Below are 24,720 nucleotides of genomic sequence, written 5' to 3'. Positions count from 1 at the left end.
ACCGATTTTGTGATTGCCTTGCGCTTGTTTTTCCTCTCCTGGAAAGATTGTTTTCCTACTGCTTGTCAGTTTAATGCACGGTTCGGATGGTTCTCCAGCAGGCCTTGCTGCCTCCTCGCATGCGGCAGAAGTGATGCGCATTGGTTCCCCGGCTTTTAAACTTCGCTGAGGTGGAACAACTCAGATTCGCGCCTGTGTACAACCTGTAGCAGTCCTCCATCGGTTAGAGCTGGTCGGCATTCCATTACGTGCGGTCAGCATTCGGTCTTCACAATGTCTGAAAGGACGATACACTCCAGATCACACGTTGGTGCCCCGTCTTTTCTTTCACATCCTTTACCTTGCCTTTTTTGTCGTCTGTTTGGACGGAAGCAGCTGAGCCGTCCTTGTCTTCGGCAAGCGTAGCCTGGTGTTCCTCACGCCCTTCTTTCGTTGGGACGCTCCACGCTCCCCCGTGGCAGGCTCCCACTTGCACATCCTTTCGTTCAGCCTCGCCTTCGGCCTTGGATGGTGAAGCCTGGGCTGCAACGACGGCTTGTTTCTTTGCGGAAAAATCGGAGAAGTTAACGGAAAAATTGCTGTCGACCATCCCTTTGTCTTCTCGTAGGGCTGAAAGCAGGTAGGGCGGGTTTGTTTTGCTCCTCGCGTTGACGATATCGGGAAGGATCACGTGATTATGAGACGTCGCGATCGACTTCGGCAGTATAACATGCGAAATAGACGTGCCCGAGCCGACGTGAAAGGGGTATTCTGGACGGCGTGAAGTACCCTTGGCGCTAAATTTTGTGCAGGGTGTCCGCAGGTCGTTCAAGGTCGATCGTAGCCGACTGAGGGCCCCACATATTCTTGCCTGGTATTTCAAGACGTCGTAATAATAGTGTTCAAACTCGTCTCCTTCGAGCAGCTCACCTATCATATCGTTCAGCTTGCTTAGTTCGCTTAGTTAGTCTTTTCGTTCGAGCTCATTGATTGCCTCCAGCAAGTCGAACGCAGATGGTAAAGGGGATGGCCGGACCTCGATCGCTGCCTTTAGCAGCCTCGTAACGACGGCGCGAAGAACCTTCCGCAATGAACACAGAGTGCCCATGTCGTTGCCAGCTTGGCACTCGGGAGACGTACAGTTGACGCCAAGCGTGGTACCCTGGACGCAATGTTGCTTGTCGGCGTTTCGTTGAAGCGTCTGATTGGTCGTTGGTGGGCGGTCAGGGCCAGCCCTGGCGACCTCTGGCTGAGGGCGGAGCTAAACTGTCGATGGCGGTCAACGACGGTCAAAATGGCGGTCAGAATAGCGGGATTCTTCGTATACCTCAAGCTGTGGGTTGGGGTCTCCTTCGTCGCGTGCGTGTATAATACTGGGCCTCAAGGCGCCAAAATGTAATGGAAGAACGACGAAAGCTAGACCGGAGCAATGGCTGCACTAAACAGGGATGATAACGGTAATAATGCGGGTGGGTTTTTTCTCGATGATGATCATGACTCGCGCGTACGCGGCGGGAGATTTGACATCAAGTACACCACTTTGCACGGAGTATACACACTCACGTGAGGACGCAGCCGGTCGTCAACGGCTTCTAGTGTGATGCCCGAAGCGGCAAACAAGCGTGCTGCTTTCGAAGATACTCGAACCTATAGTTGGTACGAACTTACTTGGAGTAGCATGGACTCGCGGTCGATCATATAGGCGCCGTCGAACATGGCCATTGGAACGAAGATGCTTCCCGACTCCCGGTCGAAAATCGGCGCCGTGTCAAAGACCGAGCCCTTCCACTGGAGTGCCGAGGGGTCACGGCGGTACTGTATCTTCGACAGGCGCCGCTCCATCAGTTGCCTCGCCAGGGACCTGGACTTTTAGTAGTGGTTCAGCACTCAGTCATCTGGTTTTCGCGGATCAGTCCATTTTGCAATTTCATCACACTAATAGAAACATGGCTTGCCTCAAATTTGCCTAAATGTTTAGCTTATGCTCACTCGAAGTTTGAATGTTGGTCCCGTTTGTCATCTGCTTACTAACTACAACGATAACACGCACAGAAATGATTGGAGACAGGATTTTAGGCAAATGCCTATTTTGTTCCTTGTGCTGCTACCGCGCCAGTTTAATACATGAGGATGGATTAGACGTTACGAAGGGGTTTTATGGTGTTTTTTTATGGTGCCTGTAAATGCCTATTTCCAAATCGGCGCCTATATGAACACTATTTAGTCTCAACTTTCGATTTCGAGCGCAGTTTAAGATCGTTAGTCATATTACCGAGCAGCTATAATTGAATGTTAGGAACTGGGTTGAGCTCAAACTATTGCCCTAATTCAACTAACTCTCGGAAAACCACTGCTAGCAGCAGTGGAATTGGGATGCGGCGACAGGAGGCACAATTTTGAATCAGAACACCTTGAGATCGGGGTAGTTGCCATTGCTTCCACTGTTTCCAATGTAATTTTCAGACTACGTTCCTCGTGCTCCCCAAACAGATTTCTTCAAAAATGTGTAGTCGCATCATGATTTCTAGAAGCACACTTAAGCCATGCTCTCCAAACAGACTCCTTCAAACATGTGCAGTCGCATCGTAATGTCTAGAAGCACACAAGCCGTGCTCTCCAAACAGACGCATTCAAATATGTGCAGTCGCAAAGTCGTTCCTAGAAGTAAATCCAACTTTATTTTCAACGCAACGGTTGAGCATTGAACACGCTTTTGTTAGCGGATCATTGTTATATTGAGACGCAACTGCTAAACATCACTGCGCAGCTGAATTTTTTATGATTTAAAATTCACACTGCCGACTGACTCTAAAACATGATTTTTCATCCAAAATTTGTTCGGCTGCTGAAAACATTTTCAAAATGCTCTTTAAATGTGCTGAAGTGTATTTGGCCGCATTGGGACGTCTTTCCTGATGAATTCGAATAATATCAATGTAAATAAAAAAATCGTTAGAGTTGTAGCTAGCCGCCCTAACTAATTATTTATTGATAAATCGTGCTGTCTCAAGTGTATTGTCTGCGGCGGTTTTGTTGTGTCGTACTTAAATTGCGTCAGGCAGACGCAAAGCAGCGATTTATAATCAGTATTTCCAGCTCACAAGTATTATTTTTCATGGGTGTTTCACTATATGCGACGCACGAGCAAGTAACAGTGGCTAGTGAACACAAATGGAGCAGTGCGCTTGTTAAACTGGGGCAATTGTTTGCCATTATTCCAGATGTTTTATCGGACAATTGAATGGCTACGTTCAACTGTGGGCGTCTTTGTGCCGTCATAAAGAACACCATTTTTGGTTCAGTTATCCTAGATACAGGCCGCACTCTTCGTTCGAAACTATAGTAAAAGCTCGTTAATTCGAACTCGGTTAATTCGAACTCCCTGTTAATTCGAAATCACGGCCTGGCACGGGCACAACCCTGTATATTTCAATGGGAGAAAACTCCAGACAATTCGAACGTGTCGGTATACAGAACGGTTAACTCGAACTATGATACACTGGTTTCCATCGCTCCTCGCAGAAGTCGGCCCAGAGTGATTACAATGTGTTGCAAATCTAAACCCAACCAAATTTCCTAGACATGCAAAAGAACGAAACCGAAAAATTGCGCCCACCTCCCCGCGAGGGGAACCCTGTGTAGATACGACGCATCGTGGGGTTCACTTGGTGTTTCCGTTGGATTGATTCTGAAATCGCGTGAAACGTGTCGGGAACGCGTATGATTATTACGTTTTATGATTACTATTATGTTTTATTGGCCAATCTTGGTCAATCTCTCTAAGTGGTATGCTTGGGGCTTCGCTGTCGCAACGACCTTGACTCCATCATTGTTGCTATAAGTGGGAGCTTCTTTTCTTTTATTGCAAGTGTTAATCATTGCCCCATCATGCGTTGTATCAGTAGCATCTTGTCGTATTTTGAATGAGTCAAGGATATAAGGCGCGTTGGTAGCATTTGATTATGTCTCGGTTTTGTGGCGCAGTGGGAAGAGCACCATGTACCTCGCGTTCCGCCCGCAGGGTCGTGGGATGGAAACCGGGCGCCGCTAACTATTATTTTTTTTATATAGTGTAGGGGGAGGGGTGTGGACGGACAACAACGCCGTATGGAGGGACAAGACGAGTGAATGAGATGCAGTCGCATCTAAAACAAACGCGTGGCACGCGCTCTACGCTCCTGCAACAGCTTATTTCGCTTCTACAGAGGGCGTCACACCACCGGCGCCAGTGCTCCGACGCATGCCATTATTATTTACGAAACATTATCGACGAAATCACCTGCCACAAACGTGTAGTACCGCCTAATTTGTGATAAAGAGTCCAGAGGTGGCTTCTTTGTGTTCTGCCCTCACACTGTGGCGCGATGTCAATTCATTCTAGAACCCGCCCGCTAATTCGAACTCCGCTTAATTCGAACAATTTGATGGTTCCGGTAGAGTTCGAATTAACGAGCTTTTACTGTATTTACATCTAAGTAAAATTTTCTGGTGCCTACTTATATGACGTTGGTAGCCTAAACCGTTAAACGTTGTTCTGCCTTTGTACTTTAGGCGCATAAAACGTGCATGTTTAATCCCTAGAAATCCTACCCCAGTAATTATATACCTTTCGGCGACTTTGCAAGTTATCCTATTTCACCAAGAAGGCAAGTTGGGCGCATTGGTACGCATCCGTATCCCTCGTCTCGTCCCCGTCTTGCCTGCGTTGGTTTTATCGTGCTTGTGCGTTTGGTGGAGAAGACCAGAATTTGGGGAATCAGGCGGCGTGGTGAGCTACACATTTTCAAGCCGTCCGAGCGTTAGTTCTGGGAGTGCCAGTGTGTCTGGCCTAGCGTACCGTAAAGTTCCGACAGAACGTTCTCCAAAACCACAGAGATATCAAGTGAAAAATACGGGATGGGCGACCTTTCGCGTCAGGTGCGAAAGACCAGAAATAAGTGGCCGCACTGTCAACAAAAACTGCGTACATATCGAGAAAAAATTCCAGATGGGCAAACTTTCGGATCAACTCCGGAAAGGGCAAATAAGTGACCGCATCAACACACCAGTAGATTATTCGCGTTTATTTTGTTCACTCATCGCACTAAAGCCATCGATTTTAGAGGGTGAACGATCCTCGGGGTCTTATAGAAAATTGAATATTTCACCCCTAAAGGGGGTGGGTGATATTTCGGGGGTGGGCGTTCGCTCGGAACTTTACGGTAGACTTGTTTCAAACTCAAATTCGTAAGGAGAAATTCAGTCCAGTCAAACAATACGGGTAATGTGCCTTCGACGAAGCACGAAATGGCAGCATCTCCACTCCATGGGTGATGGCGAAGGTGCGGAGTACGGGGACTCGAAATGACATCCAAGTTGCACCCCGAGTGACATCCGATTTGCGCCCCGATCATCATTCGATTTGAGCCGTGAGTTGCACCTTGATTATTCCCTTGATTATTCCCTAAACTCACGGCTCAAATCGAATTTCGCTCGATTTTCGCTTGATGGTGGTGTGCGCGCGGATGGACGCGGACGGACTTTGGGAGGTCCTAAGGTACTCCGCACCGCTACGGGCGAGGGAGTAAGCCGTTTGACTCTTGGGTACTAACTCACGGTCGTAACCCAATGTGTTATACGACTGACACACACTCTGTCTGGTCTACCAGATACAGGGTAGAATCCTGCCGGTGCCTGTGTGATTGTAAATGCTATGCGCACGGACGCGGACGGACATTGTGCGGTCCTAAGGTACTCCGCACGTAAAAGCGCTAGCGCCGTTTTCCCCCAATGGGAAGTCACAAATAAGCTCTCGAGCACCTGTAGACGGTGACCACGTTTCCGGGCTCCACAACAGGCATGAACTCGGTGGCCGCGTGTTTGTGTCCGCGCTTGGCCATGAACTTGTGGAAGACCTCAATCTTGATGTGCGACAGCCGATCGCGGAGCATCAGCTTGTCGTCGATGCTCATCCACGGTGCGCTGTTTATGGCCAGAACGAAGCTCGCTTGGATGTCGTTCAGGAGGCTCCACACCTGATCATGAGAGGGTGTAAATGTTTACTCGTACATAAACGTATCCAAAGGGACGTCTAGGCTGTAAGATGCGTTATAACGGAGTGCTTGGAAACAGTTCGCTCCTGTGATTGCAGCACTGATTAATAAATGTTGAACTCAGTGGTTCTAACATTGTAGCCCTGCCACTAATACGGTTCTGCTGACCTAGTATGGTGTCCGTCATGTCGTGCACAGCACCAGAATGTTACGCTGCCGTAACAAATGCTGGACAACTCGCAAGTGATCATTACAGGCGGTGACTGGGATGGCTTGAGGATGAAAGTTTGGGGAGGAAACATTGGAGGAGTAAAGTTGAACTAGTTGGTATAATGCACTATAAGACATCCATGTGCAGCTTTTCCGCTCATTGCAGTCCTTTTAACAGTGATTACTCTGTATTTATTTAGTGAAATGTAAAATATTTTCGCACTGCTCGTGTTGGGCGTGAAACTTGCTTTGTACTCAGTTTTAAGTCTAGCACGTTGCGCGACTAAGCTCCAGAGCTATGGAAACTATCTCATGGGGAGTAAGATTTGATAGCGAATTACACAAAACAATATTCAGAATTCTGGAAAATTCTTTGAGTTTTCATCTCCGCGTTGACTTCTTGTTTTATGCCAATTATCTCTTTCCTGAAGTAGTTTTGTTCGGTTCCTGTGAGGTCGGAGTTTTGAGCAAGAAATCTGGGGATGCTAGCGTAAAAAAATCTGGGTGAACCTAGGTTTCCTTACGGGAATTGGAGGCTAAAGCCAGTGATTCTCGAAGATTAGTACACCAGATTGTTGGGATAGTTGGTACTGCTTTTCAAGAGAAGAAAAACTCGCGTATCAAAGACAAGGCCACTGCAAAGGCGGCGGTGGGACAGGACCTGCGCCCGTCCTGTCCCCTTTCCAGTGGTTTTGTCTTGGATGCGCAGGTTTTTTTTCTCTTGAGATTCTAAAAGACTTCTTCACTGCTGCATCGTGTCTGTGTCTCTTTGTTCGCTTCCGTTTCTTGGTCTTTTAACGCGAATTACGCCAACAGTCAGACCATCCGCAATTCACGCGGCGGTCTCCCCACATTCAGGCTCTTCTCCGCTTTCAGCTATCCAGCGAGGGAGCCATTGCGAACCCCTGTCGCAAGGCACGCATCAGGTTCAAGGGACCGTGCAACACTTTCGATAAACGATTTCACTCTTTCCTTCCCGTCTGGAAGCACTGCGAAAGCTATACGTATCACCAGCACGGAGCGGCACTGCCTGATTTGCTCGTCGCACCCGATACGCCTTCCATTTCTGTTTAATTTTTGTGTGTTTTTTTTTAAGTCGCCATCGAAAAGCGTTCATTGCTGCAACTGAAGGAAAACCGGCCAACAGCCGCTACACGGACTTAGTGACGTAATTCACACGGTCAAAGAACGTCAAGACTGGGATTGAGAGAAAAATCTTTTGAGCGAGTTTCCAAGTTATCTGACGGGCACAGAGCAGTAATTTTTATCTGAGGTACTTTGCCACCCCCTACACTAAGTGCTTGGTTTGTTTGGTGACTACGTTCTGCAAGCATTTAGGATTTCAAAACAAGTTGAAAAAAGTGTTGCAGGGTCCTTTTAAATCGGCGTGGCACAAGGTTAGCTTAGTGGTTATCACATTTGGCTGTTACTTAGGTGATCCGGGTTCAGTCCACAGGACCGAAATGTGTTTCAGTGGTGGCCGTTTCGGTAGCATTCATTTCGACGACAACTACGAATACGGCCCCTTTTCGCGTTTGATGAGACACCTTAGCGGTACGCCCTACGAGAAGAAATACAGGACCACTTGATCCCCTGGCTCCTCCTATTGCATTCGAGGATATATATGCAGTAGGTATACAGAAGAGCAGGACGTACCTTGTCCTTGTTGGGCAGGTCCCTGCGCAGCTCGGCGTATGCGTGCAGGAAGACGGCGGGCGCCACGCGCTCGAACATGCGCACGCAGCGCCGCCAGCGGGGCCAGCTGGTCTTGCGCACGCCCGTGAGGTGCTTCATCTGCAACGCGGCCATCTCAATCGCCTGGTCCGGCAGCAGCGGAGAGATGTGCACCAGCGCCCGGAAGCCCAAGTAGTTGAGCACGTCCATGCCCTTCGTCACGTGCAGCACGGTGCGCAGGTTGCGGAAGAACGCCTCCGTCTTCACCAGCACCTGCGACCGAAACGCCATGCCAGGACCGTTCCTGGGTGTCCCTCTATTCACTCTCTTCGTGTGACCACGTACCACTCGTTAGTCAGAAGGTGGGCTCTTAGCCTTCAATCCAGCGTCCGGGCTAATTCCGGTACTAGCGCCACATCCTCCCCTGGTGAGCCTGGGAAACATTACTGCGTAGTAATTGCCATAGCAACGCCGCCACCTTATTGACCTTGGAAGCGTTATAATAGCCCTGACAACCACGCAAGGAGGTGCAGCGCATGGAGGAAGGGGTGATCTCGCCGGCTTGGAGCCTTTGATTCAGCCCCTCCTCATTCCCGCCTGGCCACCGCCGCCTCCGTTGGGCCCAATTGGCGCGCACGCCGCCATTCCAGGCCAGTGTACGCCGCTTGGTAATGTCCGAGAAAGCACACACGAGAAGTCTCTCACAAGGTGAGGCACGCGCGATCGCCTTTCCTTACAGCTGCCTGGAATGAAGGATGGCTATCCCGCCTGCGTGCCCCAGACGCGTCGAGGAGAGTGGAAAGAGAAAATAATGAGACAAGGAATGTTTCCCAACGCCGCACTGCAAATTTATCAAGCCAGGCAAGCACCCGCGCGACAGTGGGGGCGAAGTTTGACGTTACTCGGGAGAGTCTCGGCATGAGTGCGCTGAGTGCGATTGCAGCGCCGCGATGTGGCCTCGCAGCCGCTCCGGCAGCGACGCCGTGGTCCGTATACATCTTTGGCCGTTAGTACAATGAGTCGAATTTTAACCTTTGGGGTAAGGACACTTAAAAGTTGCATTAGGCATCAGAACGCACCCGCTCAGGTAGATTGTTCAGTAACGATGACTGCTGCCACGGTATGAAGACGGCCATTTTACTAATTCCCATTTCGTTCCTCACGTCAGCGTGCCATCCCCAATTGTCATATACACCGACTGAAAAGGACTTTCCAGTGATGATGACAGTTACCGCCAGAAGCTCACAGCCTACTCCACATGTCCATTTCGAAGCTAAGTCAACGTAACAAACCGAAACTCTCACGTGTACCCAAACCACCCAAAAGCAACGAGGCACAGCTTATCCCCACAAAGGTGAATTGGCGAAGGACCAAAGCCAACACCAAGACCGAGGATCACGCACTGCTGGGCGACGCCTGCCTGTGCACATCTGCACCGATGCATGTCATATCGCGCGCTCTGAATTCTGATGTCAAGAGCCACCAGCGAGCCAGCGTGTACTCTGCACGGTACGAAAGAACGTGTCGTGGTACTGTTATGTCTAAACGCCTCGCCAACAGCTGATGTGACATCATAGTCATAGGAGACGTCGGAATAGTCGATGCCCCTACAGACGTCACCGAATATACGCACTTCGCTTCTATGCAATAGCGTCCAAATAGTTCAGGTCCCCACCCCACATGCTACCGTAGATTCTGAAAAAATTACCCGTGCAAGTTATATCAAGGTGCAAAACCCAGGGGGGTTCTACTCGTGTATATGGCTGGGCCCACCTTCATTCGGCTGTGCACGACGGTGATGTTCGAGAAGACGAAAGTGAGCAGTTGGATGAGGCTGGACTGGTGCTTGAGCTGCACCATCTGGAAGCGGCCGGCGGCGAACGCCTCGCTCCCGCGGTCGGTGGCCGCCTCGGCGAGCCGCGACGAGAACTCGCGCACCCGGCGCGCGATGTCCACGTACTTGCCGCTGGTGAACACCTTGAAGCAGCTGGTAACGGCCATGCCGTACCACTCCGGCAGCTGGCTCTCCTTACTCCCGTACTGGCCGATCATCAGGTCCGGGTCGCCCAGGGCGATCACGTACCGTTCCTCGTTCTCGGGGTCTGGTTCCACCTGGGCGACCAACGTGAAGGCCCACAAAGGCAATGAGCGGTAGCTCAATGGGAAAGAGCCTTGAAGAGCCATGCCATGCGAACGTTGACAAGTACCCTAAGTTCGTGATGACCTTCATTTCGAGATGTTGGGGCTCGCTCACTCCGCCGACGTGGAGTACGCATGCGACGCGTTTGATGACGTTCGTGATGATGTGGCGTCGCATTGGTAGCACTGCGCCTCTCCGCGAACTTGTTCCCCGCAGCCACTGTGAATGAGCCTGAGCAGCGTAGACGCTAGGATTTGTGTTTAGCTATGTTCCAAAGAGGAAATGGACATGGGCAGGCCATTTCATGCGAAGACAAGATAACCGTTGGTCATTGAAGGTTACAGTGTGGATCCCTAGAAGGCAAGGCTGTCTGGGGGCAGCAGAAAGTTAGGTGGGCAGATGAGATCAAGGAGTTTGCGGGGATAGATTGGTCGCAGTTAGCAAAGGACCGGGATAATTGGAGATCTTTGAGAGAGGCCTCTGCCCTGCAGTGGCGAGACAGGCTTATGATGATGATGATGAATATGGTGTTCCAACGAAACATGTTGAGAATTCAGCCTAAGGGGCGCTCGAAAGCCGCCGGCACAGAGCGTGGTGTTGGTCGTTAAGGCCGGTGTCACAAAGAATGCGCGCTGTATACATCCGGCGGTATTAATCCGTACGAAGCTGATCGGAGGGATACCACTAGCACGAGTGTTTTTGGGAGGGAGGGGTTCGGGGTCGGTTTGAAAGTGTTTTCGTTCTGTGCGCGTACAGCCTGTAAGGAGAAATTTGTATTTGTAGCCTTGAGACGTGTGCCAATCTCGTTATCACTTTGCAGACTTGCTGCTACCCGCACATTAATTTGTGCTGTCATCTAGCGTGAACATGTAGCGGTTGCATGCGGCTCAGCGTGTATATTTGCCCGGCGTGTCGGTCGTCGCGAAACGTTAGCGTAACGTGATGGGGAAAACGCCGCAACTTTTTTCTCTTTTTTAAAAACCGACACCAATTCCTGGGCTTCGTAAACCTGAAATTTTGGTCGGTCTGTTTGTGAATTTGTTCGTAAACAAGCCAAGTTGGCCAGAAATTTGAGTTGTCCGGCAGCCTATTACTAGTGCGTTACTGACCCGCCGGAAATGGGTGGATAAGGGATTGCTGAGGGGAAGATCAATGAACAGGAGAAGAGGAGGGGAGAGAGAGTGCAATACATAGAGCGAGGTGAACAGAGAAGGGAGAAAAAGAGCACGATGGCGATGATGGCTAGTGAGTCTTAGCGTAGCGACCTTGTCTTGCTATTTTGCCCGGAAGACTAGACAGGGTCGGCGTTATTCAGAATTGGAGCAAGCACTGGATGAATTGATAGCACTGAAAGGCAGGCTGCAAGTATGAAAAAAAGGATGAACCGGGTTTTCTACAGCCCTGTGCAGCCCTTACCACAGACGGTGCATTGAAAAGTTTGCTCACATACGGCTCAAACGAGCCATAGGCGCAAAAGACAACTTAGGTTCATTGGAATGACTGCCGCGTCAGGTTAATACTCGCGCAACCGTTAAAGGGGCCCTGAAAGGCATTTTGAGCACACTAAATGAAGTAGCGCAATCGCTAGATTGGGTCGTCAAGGTCATCTGGGCCAGGTATTACTCTTTTACGAGCAGCGGAAAGCTCACACCTTTGTTGCAAAGTTTGTCGCTTTTTTCTCACCCTTTCCTTCGTGTTTTTGGACGCCGCCATCTTCACATGTCTACATCATCGATTCCCCGATGTTCGTCATGAGCTAGACATCCTGCTATTGGGCGGCTTTTTCACGCACTTCCGGCAAAGAGATGAGTCGTCTGCTCAGCGTCGACTCGCCGGCTGATCTGCCAGCGTAGTGCCGGAGTGCTTGGACATTTTACGACAAACGAAACAAGTGTAAACAAACGCTTAACCGTTCGTATTGAATGCAACACGGCCATAACACGACATGGATATTCTCTTACCGGAGTACGTTCCATAAAGAAAGCGTTGAAGCCCCGTGGCACTTCTTTCGTGCAATCGCAGAGAACGCCCTGAGCCGAATGCCCGGGTTTGACGGATACATTTTTTTCCACTTCAAAACAATCCAGAGATGCGTTTCGAACGAACACAACGTCACAACATGCGTTGCAAGTCTCAACCGCGATTGACAGACGATGGGTTGCCTCCTCCTGCCCGTCGTAAATTCGGCACTCACCTCGCGCGCGGTTGGCGGGGACGAACAGCAAGTCACTTAACTCTGGCGCGCAAGCCGAGATGGCTTTTAGCCACGCACACTGCACATACCCCATGCGAGGTTGAGTCGTACGTCGCTCGAGAAAGATAATCCAGACCATGGGAAGCACTATCCACCCGCAGAAGCACAACGTCGCATTTCATCGCGAAACAAAGGCGTCCACAACACACACACCATCGCCTCCTGTAATGCCAAACGCATCTCACACTTCCTAATGAGAGTGAGTGGTACGACTGCAGTGCCCACATGTCGCGAGGTGGGGCCCCGAGCTGAACCGGGATCACGCAAGCGTAACTGACCTCTGGGGCGGTTTGTGCCTTGTTGCCAAGGCAACCGATGTTTGAGATCGTCAAAGAAAGGCGATCGCTCCAGCGCTAGAAAGCTCAGAGCCGCGCCGGATCATGTTTTGCCAACGTTGCCGCTCTCCACCACGCGTCGCCCCAAGCTGAACTGGTCACATGATTGAAGCGTTTTGCGCGCGGGTTCTGTAACGGTTTAAAATGTCTTTTTCACATGGCGCCGGCAGGAATTACCACCACCGCAAAATAAGACCCGGCACCAGCGGGGCCACATCTGATACGGCGCTTTTTGGATAAACAGTGCGCGGTGCATGAAAGGGACCGAGCGCACGATCCACCCCGAGCGGCTGCGAGTGCGAGTTCGCCGCCGAATAAAAGTCACGTGCTGCACTGCAGCAACGCACACCGCGAAAGGGCAAGGCCAGGCCACCGCACATGTGCACATGCGGTCAGATTTTTCGTTCGCTTATCCATCCTTGAGCAGAGTGCGGAATTCATGGTGTCAACAAAACTTGCCCGTAGCAGACGGCAGTCGGAGGAGCGTAATGCGGAAGTACGTCACCGCTGACTAGCGCAGCATCATGGGAGGGAGTGCTCGCGCGCGGTCAACAGTTGAAAAGAGGAGGAAACGCGGCGCGACGATAATGCGCGGTTTTTGATTTACGATTTCTCAGTTAATACTCATCGCTTTAACAAAATTCTTGCGGGAGGAGATTGCTAATACATTGTCTTATTTGGTTGCATGTACATCCATGCATCGGCGGAAGGTATTTCAGGACCCCTTTAAATGCAAGCTCTAGGAAATTAGGCTAGATAAACTATTCGAGAACGCCTAAGCCCTTATTAAGTGTTGTAAATGCGGAATCATGGATGTCCAATTAAGCGTTTGGCGGTGACTTGGCGCATAACGGATATGATGGTGGTATGAGCGCTGCCTTGGAGCGGAAGCAACCGTAATGGCCGCAGCGAGTGCGGTGGTGGGCCGCGCAAGGCGCCCTGGCTCGTTGGTGAGGGCTGCGCCGCTGTGTGAGGACAGTGGTGCCGGCGTCCCCTCGCAACATACACGCGTTGGAAGGCACATGACATGACCCAGCCATAGAGATGACAGGCTAGAGCAAACCGGGTTTTGCCACCAATGAGTAATTTGGTGTAATTTTGGAACCATAGACAACGCTGACCCCAGTATCTCCACTCAATGAGCCGTTAAATGCTTTTATAATATTACCGAAAAGAGGCTAAAACCGGGCGCCTCACCAGCAGCTTCCTCGCGCTGCATTATGACGTCACAGGAGCGAGTTATTGTGAATGCGGCCACTGAAAAAAGCTACAATGAAAACCATAATGGCGCCGTTGTAGTGGTACTTCTGGTTACGGTTGATAACAGTTCGAACGCTAGCATGGGGTTTACGCACGGACTGCTGTATTAATATCTCCCCAATGACGCCACTGTTGACGTTCTGTCCCGGAAGATAGGTAGGTGTATGAATATTCAGGCTTCTTTTCGGTGGAAACAACCTCCTTTGGTGCCTGTATGAATTTCAACGTGTTATCAAAGCCCGTTATTTTCAATTAAACACTAGTGTATTTCGCCTCGATGGTTTCTAATTCAGTGGCTAATTCAGTAGCCGAACGTTCAATAAGACGAAGTATTGCTTACACCTACAGCCAAACAATTATCCTACTGGACGCGATGAGAAAATTGATAGGTGGAACTTATTTAGTTCCAGGCGAATGTTTTCTTTACTCGCCTGCTACGTAACCAACCGCCCTCCACATCGCCAATAGCACTATCCGTGCCACTTGTGGCCACATAAGGCTGCATGGCATCCCGCTGGGCAGTCACAACAGTCCAAAGATCTGGCTGACCAAATTGAAAAAGCAATAAAAACCGATGCTTCACCTTATTAAGCACCTGTCTAACAAGTACGGCGGTGCACAACAAAGTTCATGCGTTGCTTTGGCTCGCGCTGTGGCCATCGGTGCCCTCGCATATGGTGCCCCTGTATATGACTTAATGTCACAAACTCGAGCGTACGACGTCTAAAAGTACTTTATAAATTTTCCATTTCATTGTACAGCGCCTAATTCTTCTTACACTCGGTTCTATTCGCCCGAGACAAGGCTGGAAGTTTCTCGAACGAAAAGGAGGTAACACGATCTTACGCCGGATGGCCGGCCAGAAAACAACAAAAATAAAACCTCCGCCGCTCCGGTTTCGTCGAAGCTTCCAGTACTTTCGAGGAGGTGCGCGTGGCCTTGCCAGTGCTAAAGAGCGTCGATCATTCTAGAATGGAGAAGAGGGAAGTTATTTCGCTGACGGCGGCGGGCGCGTTGTGTGTTGTGCTCTCCCCCTCCGCACCGGCGCGCCTATAAAAAGAGAAGCCGCGCCTAAGCAAACCAGCTACGTTTGGACGTCGTGATTGACAACTGCACCTGCCAGTTTGAACATCACACCATCGGCGACCCGCGCCCTGGAGGACTCCAACGTGCTCCCGGGCCTCGAATGACCGCGATCGTCTCGGACGGCCTGGCCTACAGCGAAGCCACGCTTCCCAGGTAGCCGACTCGCCTCCGACAGCGGTGCATCGTCCGGCCCGGTCGGTGAATATGCTGGGACTCTGTCTCTCGTATGCATCGAACTGCTCTTTTTTTTTTTGTTAACTGCTCCGATTCGTAACATTCATTTGTTAACGCTCCTGTTTGTATCACTTTGTCTAATTGAACTGTTTCTTGTATTAGAATTCCAACTGGGTTGTCTGTCATTATCGATCTGTTACCTCGTGCTTGTGTATGTAACTTGCCTGTCTAAATATAAGTCTTTGTGTTGTTTGTTCGTTCAAGGCTCTTGCTCATTCTTGCCGCTCTAGTCGGCGAAAGCCGCACATCAGACGGCCACCCCCTTTGTCACCTGTGCCCTGTAGATTCGGTGGGGTTTGTTGGCTCTCTTGAGTCGACTCCCCATATCTTCTGGCAGTGCACCCTAAATTTAAGGAAACGGGTGACAATTTCTGGCGTCCGCGACAGGACGTCTGATGTGAGCGGTAGGGAGGAGAAAGAGCCTGGAACTTTTTGGCATAGGTTGCTACTGCCTTCATAAGTTGGTGCTCCTGTTAACTTTCTCTGTGTAGATATACCTAGCTAGACGCTAGGGTATTGTGGCTAGATTGCGATACATTTGCAATCATGGATTTAGAGAAAATAGTAGCGTTGGGCTGTCAGCTGGGCCTGTCAGGGGCCGAATTACGAAAATGGGTCGCGCAGAAAGAAAAGGAAGAAAACGAGAAAACTGAGAAAGCAAGACAGGCAGCACGAGAAGAGGCTGAGAGGGCTGAAAGAGAAAGAGAGAAAGAATTTCAGAGACAACTTCAGTTGGAGCGAGAGAAAGCGAAGCTAGAAGAGAAAGCCCGCCAGGCAGAGGCAGAAAGGGAGCGAGCGAAAGCGGAGCGAGAAGAGAAAGCACGCAATGATGAGATAGAGAAATTAAAAACAGAAATCGAGGCACTGCGTTTGGAGAGAGACTCTACGTCAGCCGATCGGAGCATAAGAGAAGAAAATAACGGCGTACGCCTGAACCCGAGCAAGCTCCTTGTGGCATTTGACGAAAAAAGGGATGATCTCGACGCTTACATTCGTCGGTTCGAAGGAATAGCCAGAAGCCAAAACTGGCCGGAAGACCAATGGTCTACTGCTCTAAGCACACGTTTAAGCGGCGAAGCACTGAGCGTGTTTGGGAGATTGACCCCAGAGGACGCCGCTGACTACAGCAAGGTCAAGGCCGCGCTGTTGAAAAGGTTTCGCTTCACAGTAGATGGCTTCCGAGAGAAGTTCAGAAGTGAAACGCCCGCAGATGGCGAAACCGCCACACAATCTGCGGCTCGCCTGAGCCACTACTTCGACCGCTGGACAGAGCTAGACGAAATAGGAAAGGAGTATGCATCACTGCGGGAGCTGCTGATAAAAGAGCAATTTCTGAATGGGTGTCACCCAAGTCTTTCTCTGTATCTGAAAGAAAGAAGAGTGAAGTCTCTTTCCGAAATGCTGGAACTGGCCGACCAGTACCTTGAGGCGCAGAGAAGCACCAATCTAGGAAGGGCAAAAAGGGACAAAAGAGAAGACTCTGGACGCGTTGAGCCGGAGAAGAAAACGGCCGGTCAGAAGCCCCCGCCCAAGTGTTACCTGTGTAACAAGTTGGGACACCACGCAAATAACTGCCGGAGCAATTTCGCGGGAAGCAACGCTCCAAAATGCTTCAAGTGCGGGCGCCACGGACACAGGGCAGACGTTTGCAGGAGTAACAACAAAGTGCCGCCTCAGGTTTCGTGCGTCTACGCACCACCTAAGCAGCCAAAGCCCGACGAGATCAGCGAAGGCTTTGTAGAACTCAAGAATGGCAAGAAGATCCCGGTCGTGAACGCGGTCATTATGACGGGATCGCAGTTCCGAGGGGAGCGTATGCCCGTTGCTCAGGGAAAGTTGGCCGATCAAGATGTTTCGGTTTTGCGTGACACAGGATGCAGCCTAGTGATCGTGCGAAAAGACCTGGTACGAGATGAAGATCTCACAGGGGAGACTAGCCCCGTGTATTTAGCGGACGGCACCATTCGGAATTTGCCCGAGGCTCAGATCGAGGTACAGACTCCATACTACAGCGGAAGGGTTAACGCCCTCTGCATGAAGACGCCGCTGTACGACCTCATCCTCGGCAACATTAACGGAGTGAGAGCCCCCGACGACCCCTTAACTTCACCGACCCAGGAAGAAATACCCCCAGACACGATCACACAGGAAGCTATGGACGAGCCACACCCCGATGTCTCGGCCGAAGGGGAAGTCGCGGCCGTGGTAACACGAGCACAGTCACAAAAGAAGGCGCGACGTTTTCAGCCGTTAAAGACTCCTGCGCCGACGTCCGAACCACTTGAAGAGTGCAGTTATGCCGAAGAACAAGAAAAGGACCACTCTTTGAAATCCTGCTTCGCACAAATCGGCAAGGAGACGAAAAACTCGAAGAATAAGCATAAGATCGAGTTCAAGCTGGAAGATAACCTCCTTTACCGGCGATTCACCGAGAAGAGTGGTCGGGAAGTACGGCAACTAGTCGTCCCCATAGGCCGCCGACCAACCGTCCTGAAAACGGCCCACGACGGCATCATGGCTGGACACTTGGGTGTGGAGAAAACGAAGGACCGGATACTGGAAGACTTTTACTGGCCGGGTATCACAGCAGACGTGAAGAGGTTCGTCGCTTCGTGTGACATTTGCCAACGAACGATCCCCAAGGGAAGAGTGCCACGAGTACCCCTGGGAAGGACGCCGGTTATAGAAACACCGTTCCACCGAGTGGCGATTGACATAGTCGGTCCGATCCACCCACCGTCGAAGGCTGGAAACCGATTCATCCTCACGCTGATGGACTGTGCAACCCGGTACCCGGATGCTATTGCACTGCCAAGCATCGAGACGGAACGCGTCGCCGAAGCGCTAGTCGAGATGTTTTCTCGAGTGGGAGTCCCCAAAGAGGTGTTGAGTGACAGGGGAACCAACTTCACATCCGAACTCATGAAGGAAGTGGCGCGGCTGCTCTCAGTACACCAACTCCACACTAGCCCATACCACCCGATGGCCAACGGGATGGTTGAAAAGTTCAACGGAACCTTAAAACTCATGTTGAAGCGAATGTGTGCGGAGAAACCCCGGGACTGGGATCGCTACCTAGCTCCACTACTCTTCGCGTACAGAGAAGTGCCGCAAGCAAGCCTCGGATTCTCTCCCTTCGAGCTACTGTACGGCCGCCACATCCGAGGTCCCCTGTCCATCCTTAAGGAGATGTGGAGTAATGAAAGTCTGGATGAAGAGTAGTAGTAGTAAAGTCCTTTATTGGGATGGGACGGCCGGTTGGCCAGAGGGGGGAAATGGGAATAGCAGGGAGGGAGGATTAACACTACTTGAATCATCAAGGGCCGTAGAGTATCTAATTGTCCATTGAGGATCTAATTGTCCAGTTTCAGGGACCAAATGGGTTGTAGGCCCCGGCTCACACTACTCGAGCCAGACCGCTCTCAAGGGAAAAAGTGCCTAGCGCGGCAAGGAATTGGGGGTCATGGTATGGGGGATTAGCTGGTGAAGAACCATTTGGAAGTGCATTTTCGATAATATATCGATGGTCTGAAAATGCAGTGCAGTGCCAGATTAAATGGTTCAGGTCCGCGATAGAAGTCGCTGAACAGTGCGGACAACGTGAGGGTAGTGACGTCCCAGGGTGAATCCATTTGTATATTATGTGAGGAGTGACAGCAGCGTTCGCAAGAGTCTTATTAATGAAAATTTCGGCTGGGCGTGGTAGGGAAGGGACGCCGTGTAGGTAGCCAAGCGGAGTGCTTGATGCTAGGCGGCATCGGCGCACGTGGCGAGCGTGGTCCAGCTGCAGGCGAAAGGAGGTGGGCGAGACAGCAGCAGGGGATTGGTCATCCAGCGGAGGAGTTACGAGAAGGCTCTCCCTAGCCGCAGAGTGCGCGGTCTGGTTGCCATGTCCCTGCATCATGTGTCCCGGTATCCATGCCAGGCGAGTTTTAGTGCCATTCTGAGCGAGTATGTTGACCATAGCTTGAATCTGGTGGACAGTAGGATGGTCAGAGAAAGCCTTGTTGAACTCGTCAATAGCATTTTTGGAGTCACTGAGAATAGGAATGCGGGCGGGTAGTGGAGCAGAAACGTTGTAGGCAAGATGGTCCAGGGAATGGAGAATGGCACGCAGTTCGGCTTCAGTGGGAGACGGATAAAGTATATGCTTCGTAATGGAACCATCAAATTCTGGTCGTGCTGGACAATGCCACGCGAGGCCCATTCGGTGGTGGTCCAGGCTGGCATCAGTAAAGATGTCAGTTTCATCTGGGAGCTTCGCCCCCAGGATGCGACAAAGGGCTTTTTGTCGAGGACACCTCCTTGCTTTGGGAATGCCAGGTCGCTGATGTGGCGATGTCAGAAGTGGCCTTTCCCAGGGGGCAGGCGGTGCCGGACTCGGCGGTGGTGGCAACATGGTTCGAGCATCCCACGCTGCGAGCGCCGCTCCCTGACCCGTAAGAGATCGACGTTGTTCGTGTTGGAGGGCAGCTTCAGAAAGCAGAGCTTCCACAGGAGGCAGAGGAGCGGCCTTTTCGAGGGCATCTATACGGGTATGTCGCGGCAAACCAGTTATTGTTCTGAGCGTGGCTCTGTGTAGTACTGCTAATTGCTTCTTGTGACTGTTTGAGAGGGTATATACAGGGGCGCCGTAGAGAAGGCGGCCTAGAGCCACTGCTCGTGCTAGAGTAATGCAAGCCGCTTGTTGGGCCCCTCCGTACTTATTTGACATTCTAGAGATTATATGAAGCATTGGCTTCCAGGTACATCGAAGTTGCTTTATCCAGCACTGTGCGCTGTTGTGACTGGCCAATGGGATACCCAACAGTCTAATTTTGCCGCACATAGACCTAATTGGTGTGTCAGACAGATAGATGGTGTGGTGCATATCAGGAGGTATGTTATGCCGTCCGTGCACCACCAAAAACTCTGTTTATGAAGAGACCAAAACGACGTATCAACATGTTCTCGACCTTCGTAACAGGCTGGAAGAAACCTGTCGCGTAGCGCACGAAGAACTCGAGAAGGCAGGGGCCCGTTATGCGAAGCTGTACAACCGAAAGACGAGGAATCGACGATTCCAGACCGGAGACAAAGTCTTAATCCTGCTCCCGACGGATAACAACAAGCTCCTTCTCCACTGGAAAGGACCATTCGAGGTGAAAGAAAGAAAAGGGGAAGCTGACTACGTCATCGAGACACCCAGTGGGCCCAAAATCTTTCACGCCAACCTGCTGAAGAAGTACGAAGAAAGGAAACCCAACCCCGAAAAGACAATGTGCAACGCGATTTGCGGCGTGTCTGAAACTAGTGAAGAAAGCAGCATACCAGTTCCGGAATTTGTCAAGACGGAAGGCATCGCTGACGTCAAACTTTCGCCGCACCTTACAACAACGCAAAAGGCCCAAATTGAGGTAGAACTGAAGCAACATTCTAAGATTTTCTCGAACGTTCCAGGAAAAACTCATTTGGTGGAATGTCACCTGGAGCTCACCACCGACACCCCAGTTCACGTAAAACAATACCCACTGCCGTTTGCCACGGTGGAGAACATGGAGAAGGAAGTGCAGGACATGAAAGCCCTGGACATCATAGAAGAATCAGTGTCCCCGTATAACTCCCCGGTGTTGCTGGTGAAAAAGCCCGACCACACCAATCGGTTCGTCGTAGACTACCGAAAACTCAACAACATACTAGTCGCCGATTCAGAACCAATGCCCCGAGCCGATGCCGTATTTGCGGCCGCAGGCGGCAAAAAGTACTTTTCCAAATTGGACTTTGTAAAGGGGTACTGGCAAATTCCTCTTTCGGAGGAGTCCAAACCCAAGACTGCCTTTTCCACAACGTCGGGACTTTACCAGTTCCGTTACATGCCGTTCGGAATCAAAACCGCTCCCGCCGTCTTCGCCAAGCTGATGCGGAGAATCGTCAACGGTGTCCCCGGGGTTAATCATTACTACGACGACGTGTTAATTGCCAGCAGCACGTGGGAAGAGCACGTTGCATCACTCCGAGAGCTTTTCAGCAGAATTGAAGCGGCTGGACTGACCGTACGCCCAAGCAAGTGTGAGTTCGGGGCAACAGAGATCGACTTCCTCGGGCATAGAATTGGGCAAGGAGAACTAGCGCCACTGGAAAAGAACCTGGAAAAGATCCAGACAGCGCCGGCCCCGAAAACAAAACGGCAAGTTCGCGCATTCCTCGGCCTAACAGGCTATTATCGCGAGTTTATTCCGAACTATGCCGAGATCAGCGCACCGCTAACCGAACTCACCAAAAAAGGGGAAAACAACATCGTCAAGTGGAGTACCGCTCAAGAAGAAGCCTTCCAAGAGCTCAAACGGCGCATCTCTAGCCCTCCTATACTTAGACTCCCAGACTTCACTAAGGCATTCGTGCTCCGCACTGACGCCTCCCAAACCAGCCTCGGAGCCGTGCTCATGCAACGCTACGAGGGCACGCTTCACCCTATAGCGTACGCCAGCAGGAAACTTGTGCCCCGAGAGGCCTCTTATAGCACTATTGAAAGAGAATGTCTTGCCCTTGTTTGGGGAGTCAAAAGTTCAACGCGTACTTGTACGGTCGGCCGTTTATCGTGCAAACCGACCACCAGCCACTCCGTTACATTCAGCAAGCAAAACAGCTGAATAGTAGAGTCCTCCGCTGGAGTCTGCTTTTACAGGAATACCAGTTCACAGTTGAACATATTAAAGGGAGCGATAATGTGGGAGCAGACTACCTAAGCAGAGTGTAAACCCAGGTATACCTGTAATTGTGTACCGCGAGTAGAATGTTTAGGTTGTATATTCACAAGGTGGTGCCTGACGTTTACATTCGCGACTTCTATATTGTACCAAACGTGAAGTTTGTGATTATGCGTATTACCTATTGTACAGTACATTTGCCGTGTATTGTTGGCGTTACTAGTGGTGGCATTCGTGAACGTTGCAGTTGTCGACTGCTAGAGCTTTATTGTGCTCAAACTTATGAGTTGTCCCTAGGATGTGTATTTGTTGAAAAATCTGCGCCAAACCGCTGTTCTGTACGCGAATTCTGTACCTGTCATTATTATTATGAAGAACATTGGGCTGTACTTTATTTTGTGTTCGTAGGCACAGCCTCTTTTTGTTCCCTAAGTGTGAACGACGCGAACGCACGACTTTGTGAGGTTTGTGATTATTGCATAATATTCTGAAACTGGGGGGCTGTGTCACAAACTCGAGCGTACGACGTCTAAAAGTACTTTATAAATTTTCCATTTCATTGTACAGCGCCTAATTCTTCTTACACTCGGTTCTATTCGCCCAAGACAAGGCTGGAAGTTTCTCGAACGAAAAGGAGGTAACACGATCTTACGCCGGATGGCCGGCCAGAAAACAACAAAAATAAAACCTCCGCCGCTCCGGTTTCGTCGAAGCTTCCAGTACTTTCGAGGAGGTGCGCGTGGCCTTGCCAGTGCTAAAGAGCGTCGATCATTCTAGAATGGAGAAGAGGGAAGTTATTTCGCTGACGGCGGCGGGCGCGTTGTGTGTTGTGCTCTCCCCCTCCGCACCGGCGCGCCTATAAAAAGAGAAGCCGCGCCTAAGCAAACCAGCTACGTTTGGACGTCGTGATTGACAACTGCACCTGCCAGTTTGAACATCACACCATCGGCGACCCGCGCCCTGGAGGACTCCAACGTGCTCCCGGGCCTCGAATGACCGCGATCGTCTCGGACGGCCTGGCCTACAGCGAAGCCACGCTTCCCAGGTAGCCGACTCGCCTCCGACAGCGGTGCATCGTCCGGCCCGGTCGGTGAATATGCTTGGACTCTGTCTCTCGTATGCATCGAACTGCTCGTTTTTTTTTTTGTTAACTGCTCCGATTCGTAACATTCATTTGTTAACGCTCCTGTTTGTATCACTTTGTCTAATTGAACTGTTTCTTGTATTAGAATTCCAACTGGGTTGTCTGTCATTATCGATCTGTTACCTCGTGCTTGTGTATGTAACTTGCCTGTCTAAATATAAGTCTTTGTGTTGTTTGTTCGTTCAAGGCTCTTGCTCATTCTTGCCGCTCTAGTCGGCGAAAGCCGCACATCAGACGGCCACCCCCTTTGTCACCTGTGCCCTGTAGATTCGGTGGGGTTTGTTGGCTCTCTTGAGTCGACTCCCCATATCTTCTGGCAGTGCACCCTAATTTAAGGAAACGGGTGACCCTTAAGCAATACTAATCTCAAATTCATCCACACCCTTCACAGAGCCACACTTTGAACCATCACCGGCCTACCTCGGCATACAAGAATTACGGCACTGGAACAAGCCGCTCCGCTTCCCCCCATCGATCCTATAATGAAGGAAACACGAATGCAAGCGGATTTCAAGCGGACTCTTACCCTGCAAGGACTGGCGATCTCAGATTGGGACAACCAATGGCCCATCCAGGTGCACAACCTGGTAAGCCCAATGGCTCTATGGGCTCTCCCGGATGTCGCCCCTAATGCACCTTCGAAACCGTCCCACGTGGTCACTCCACGCTGCGCAAACAGCGCCTATAAAAGCTAAACCGGTCCCGTTTGCCCGGTGCGGCTGACACCTATACGGATGCCAGCGTCAGGGACCACATCGTCGGCCTGGCTTGGCACTACTTGGAGAACCCAGATCTCAGCGGCACAGCAAGCCTCAACCTTGTCCACATCACGCCGTTGGAGGCTGAGCTCCACGCTGTCATCGGTACCCTCAACCACATAAGCTTCGACGTCTCGCAGATGCCCCCATCCCACATTCGCATCCTCACGGATTCCTTCGGCGTAGTTCAAGATCTCAGACTCCCATCCTCTCTCAACCCCCTCACACAAAAAATCCTGACCCATGCTGCCCTACTCCGTCGCAACGCGGTATCTGTACGGACTGGCTGAGTTCCCAGCCACGAGACAGCTTGCACGGGTAACCAGGCCGCCCATTTTGCGGCCCAGGAGAGCAGTATCACACCTCCGCTGGTTCCCTGCACGCCGACGCCGTCACCGCTACCTCCTTCCCTGCAGTTACTTCGACATAAACGCGACAAGAGGAACCGCTACATCGATGCCACCCCACAAGGGTACTTAACCGGCATTCCTCCCCTGCCATGAGCCGCTGAGGTATTTCTCAACAAGCTCCTAGCAAATGCCGCCTACACCCCACACATAATGCGAAAATGGCTCTCACCCAATCTGCCTCTCAAATGTACATTCTGCAATACCCTCACATATGCAGACCTCAACCATCTCCTTCGGGATTGCTCCTTCTTCTCGCAACATCGCTCAGACATCATCACATCTTTCCACGCGCCAACAAACACTCCATAAGACTATCATACTATGGAGAAACCTCTACTGCACAAAATAGGGCTGTTTGCCATCAAAGGTAGGTGGCCTAGCACAGGCAGTGTAGCTGGGGTCGACTCTGGTCCCTGCAAGCTGCCACGTCCCTGTAAAAGACGCTGCATTCCCCTCCCCTACTCTCCTTCCTCTTCCATGAACCGGCCTTTGGCCCTCCTTAACAATAAAGGTGCTAC

The 24,720-nt window shown here is 51.0% G+C and overlaps 3 protein-coding genes across 3 annotated transcripts in view; 2 read left to right on the top strand and 1 right to left on the bottom strand.

Annotated features, from left to right (window-relative positions):
* Positions 1–24,720, top strand: part of LOC144151836 (uncharacterized) — a 114,994-nt gene that overhangs the window by 70,729 nt on the left and 19,545 nt on the right. The gene's annotated exons all lie outside the window — the stretch shown is intronic.
* The window catches only part of LOC144152425 (neprilysin-like), a 42,151-nt gene that overhangs the window by 8,124 nt on the left and 9,307 nt on the right, over positions 1–24,720 (bottom strand). Inside the window, exons 2-5 of the mRNA XM_077683694.1 lie at positions 9,669–10,007; positions 7,878–8,168; positions 5,779–5,993; positions 1,648–1,840 (exon numbers count right to left, since the gene is read on the bottom strand). Of these exons, the coding sequence (XP_077539820.1) occupies positions 1,648–1,840; positions 5,779–5,993; positions 7,878–8,168; positions 9,669–10,007 (1,038 nt within the window). The remainder of the gene's footprint in view (positions 1–1,647; positions 1,841–5,778; positions 5,994–7,877; positions 8,169–9,668; positions 10,008–24,720) is intronic.
* LOC144152426 (uncharacterized) lies at positions 14,590–18,426 on the top strand. The gene has a single exon (XM_077683695.1). It carries the CDS (start codon positions 15,751–15,753, stop codon positions 18,424–18,426), a length of 2,676 nt encoding a protein of 891 aa, XP_077539821.1. The 5' UTR covers positions 14,590–15,750.

The sequence above is a fragment of the Haemaphysalis longicornis genome, unplaced genomic scaffold (assembly GCF_048455015.1).
Source record: "Haemaphysalis longicornis isolate Haplotype H1 unplaced genomic scaffold, Haemaphysalis longicornis Haplotype H1 scaffold_9, whole genome shotgun sequence".
In the NCBI taxonomy this organism is placed as follows: Eukaryota; Metazoa; Arthropoda; class Arachnida; order Ixodida; family Ixodidae; genus Haemaphysalis; species Haemaphysalis longicornis.
This window is presented reverse-complemented; position numbering and strand designations above follow the sequence as displayed.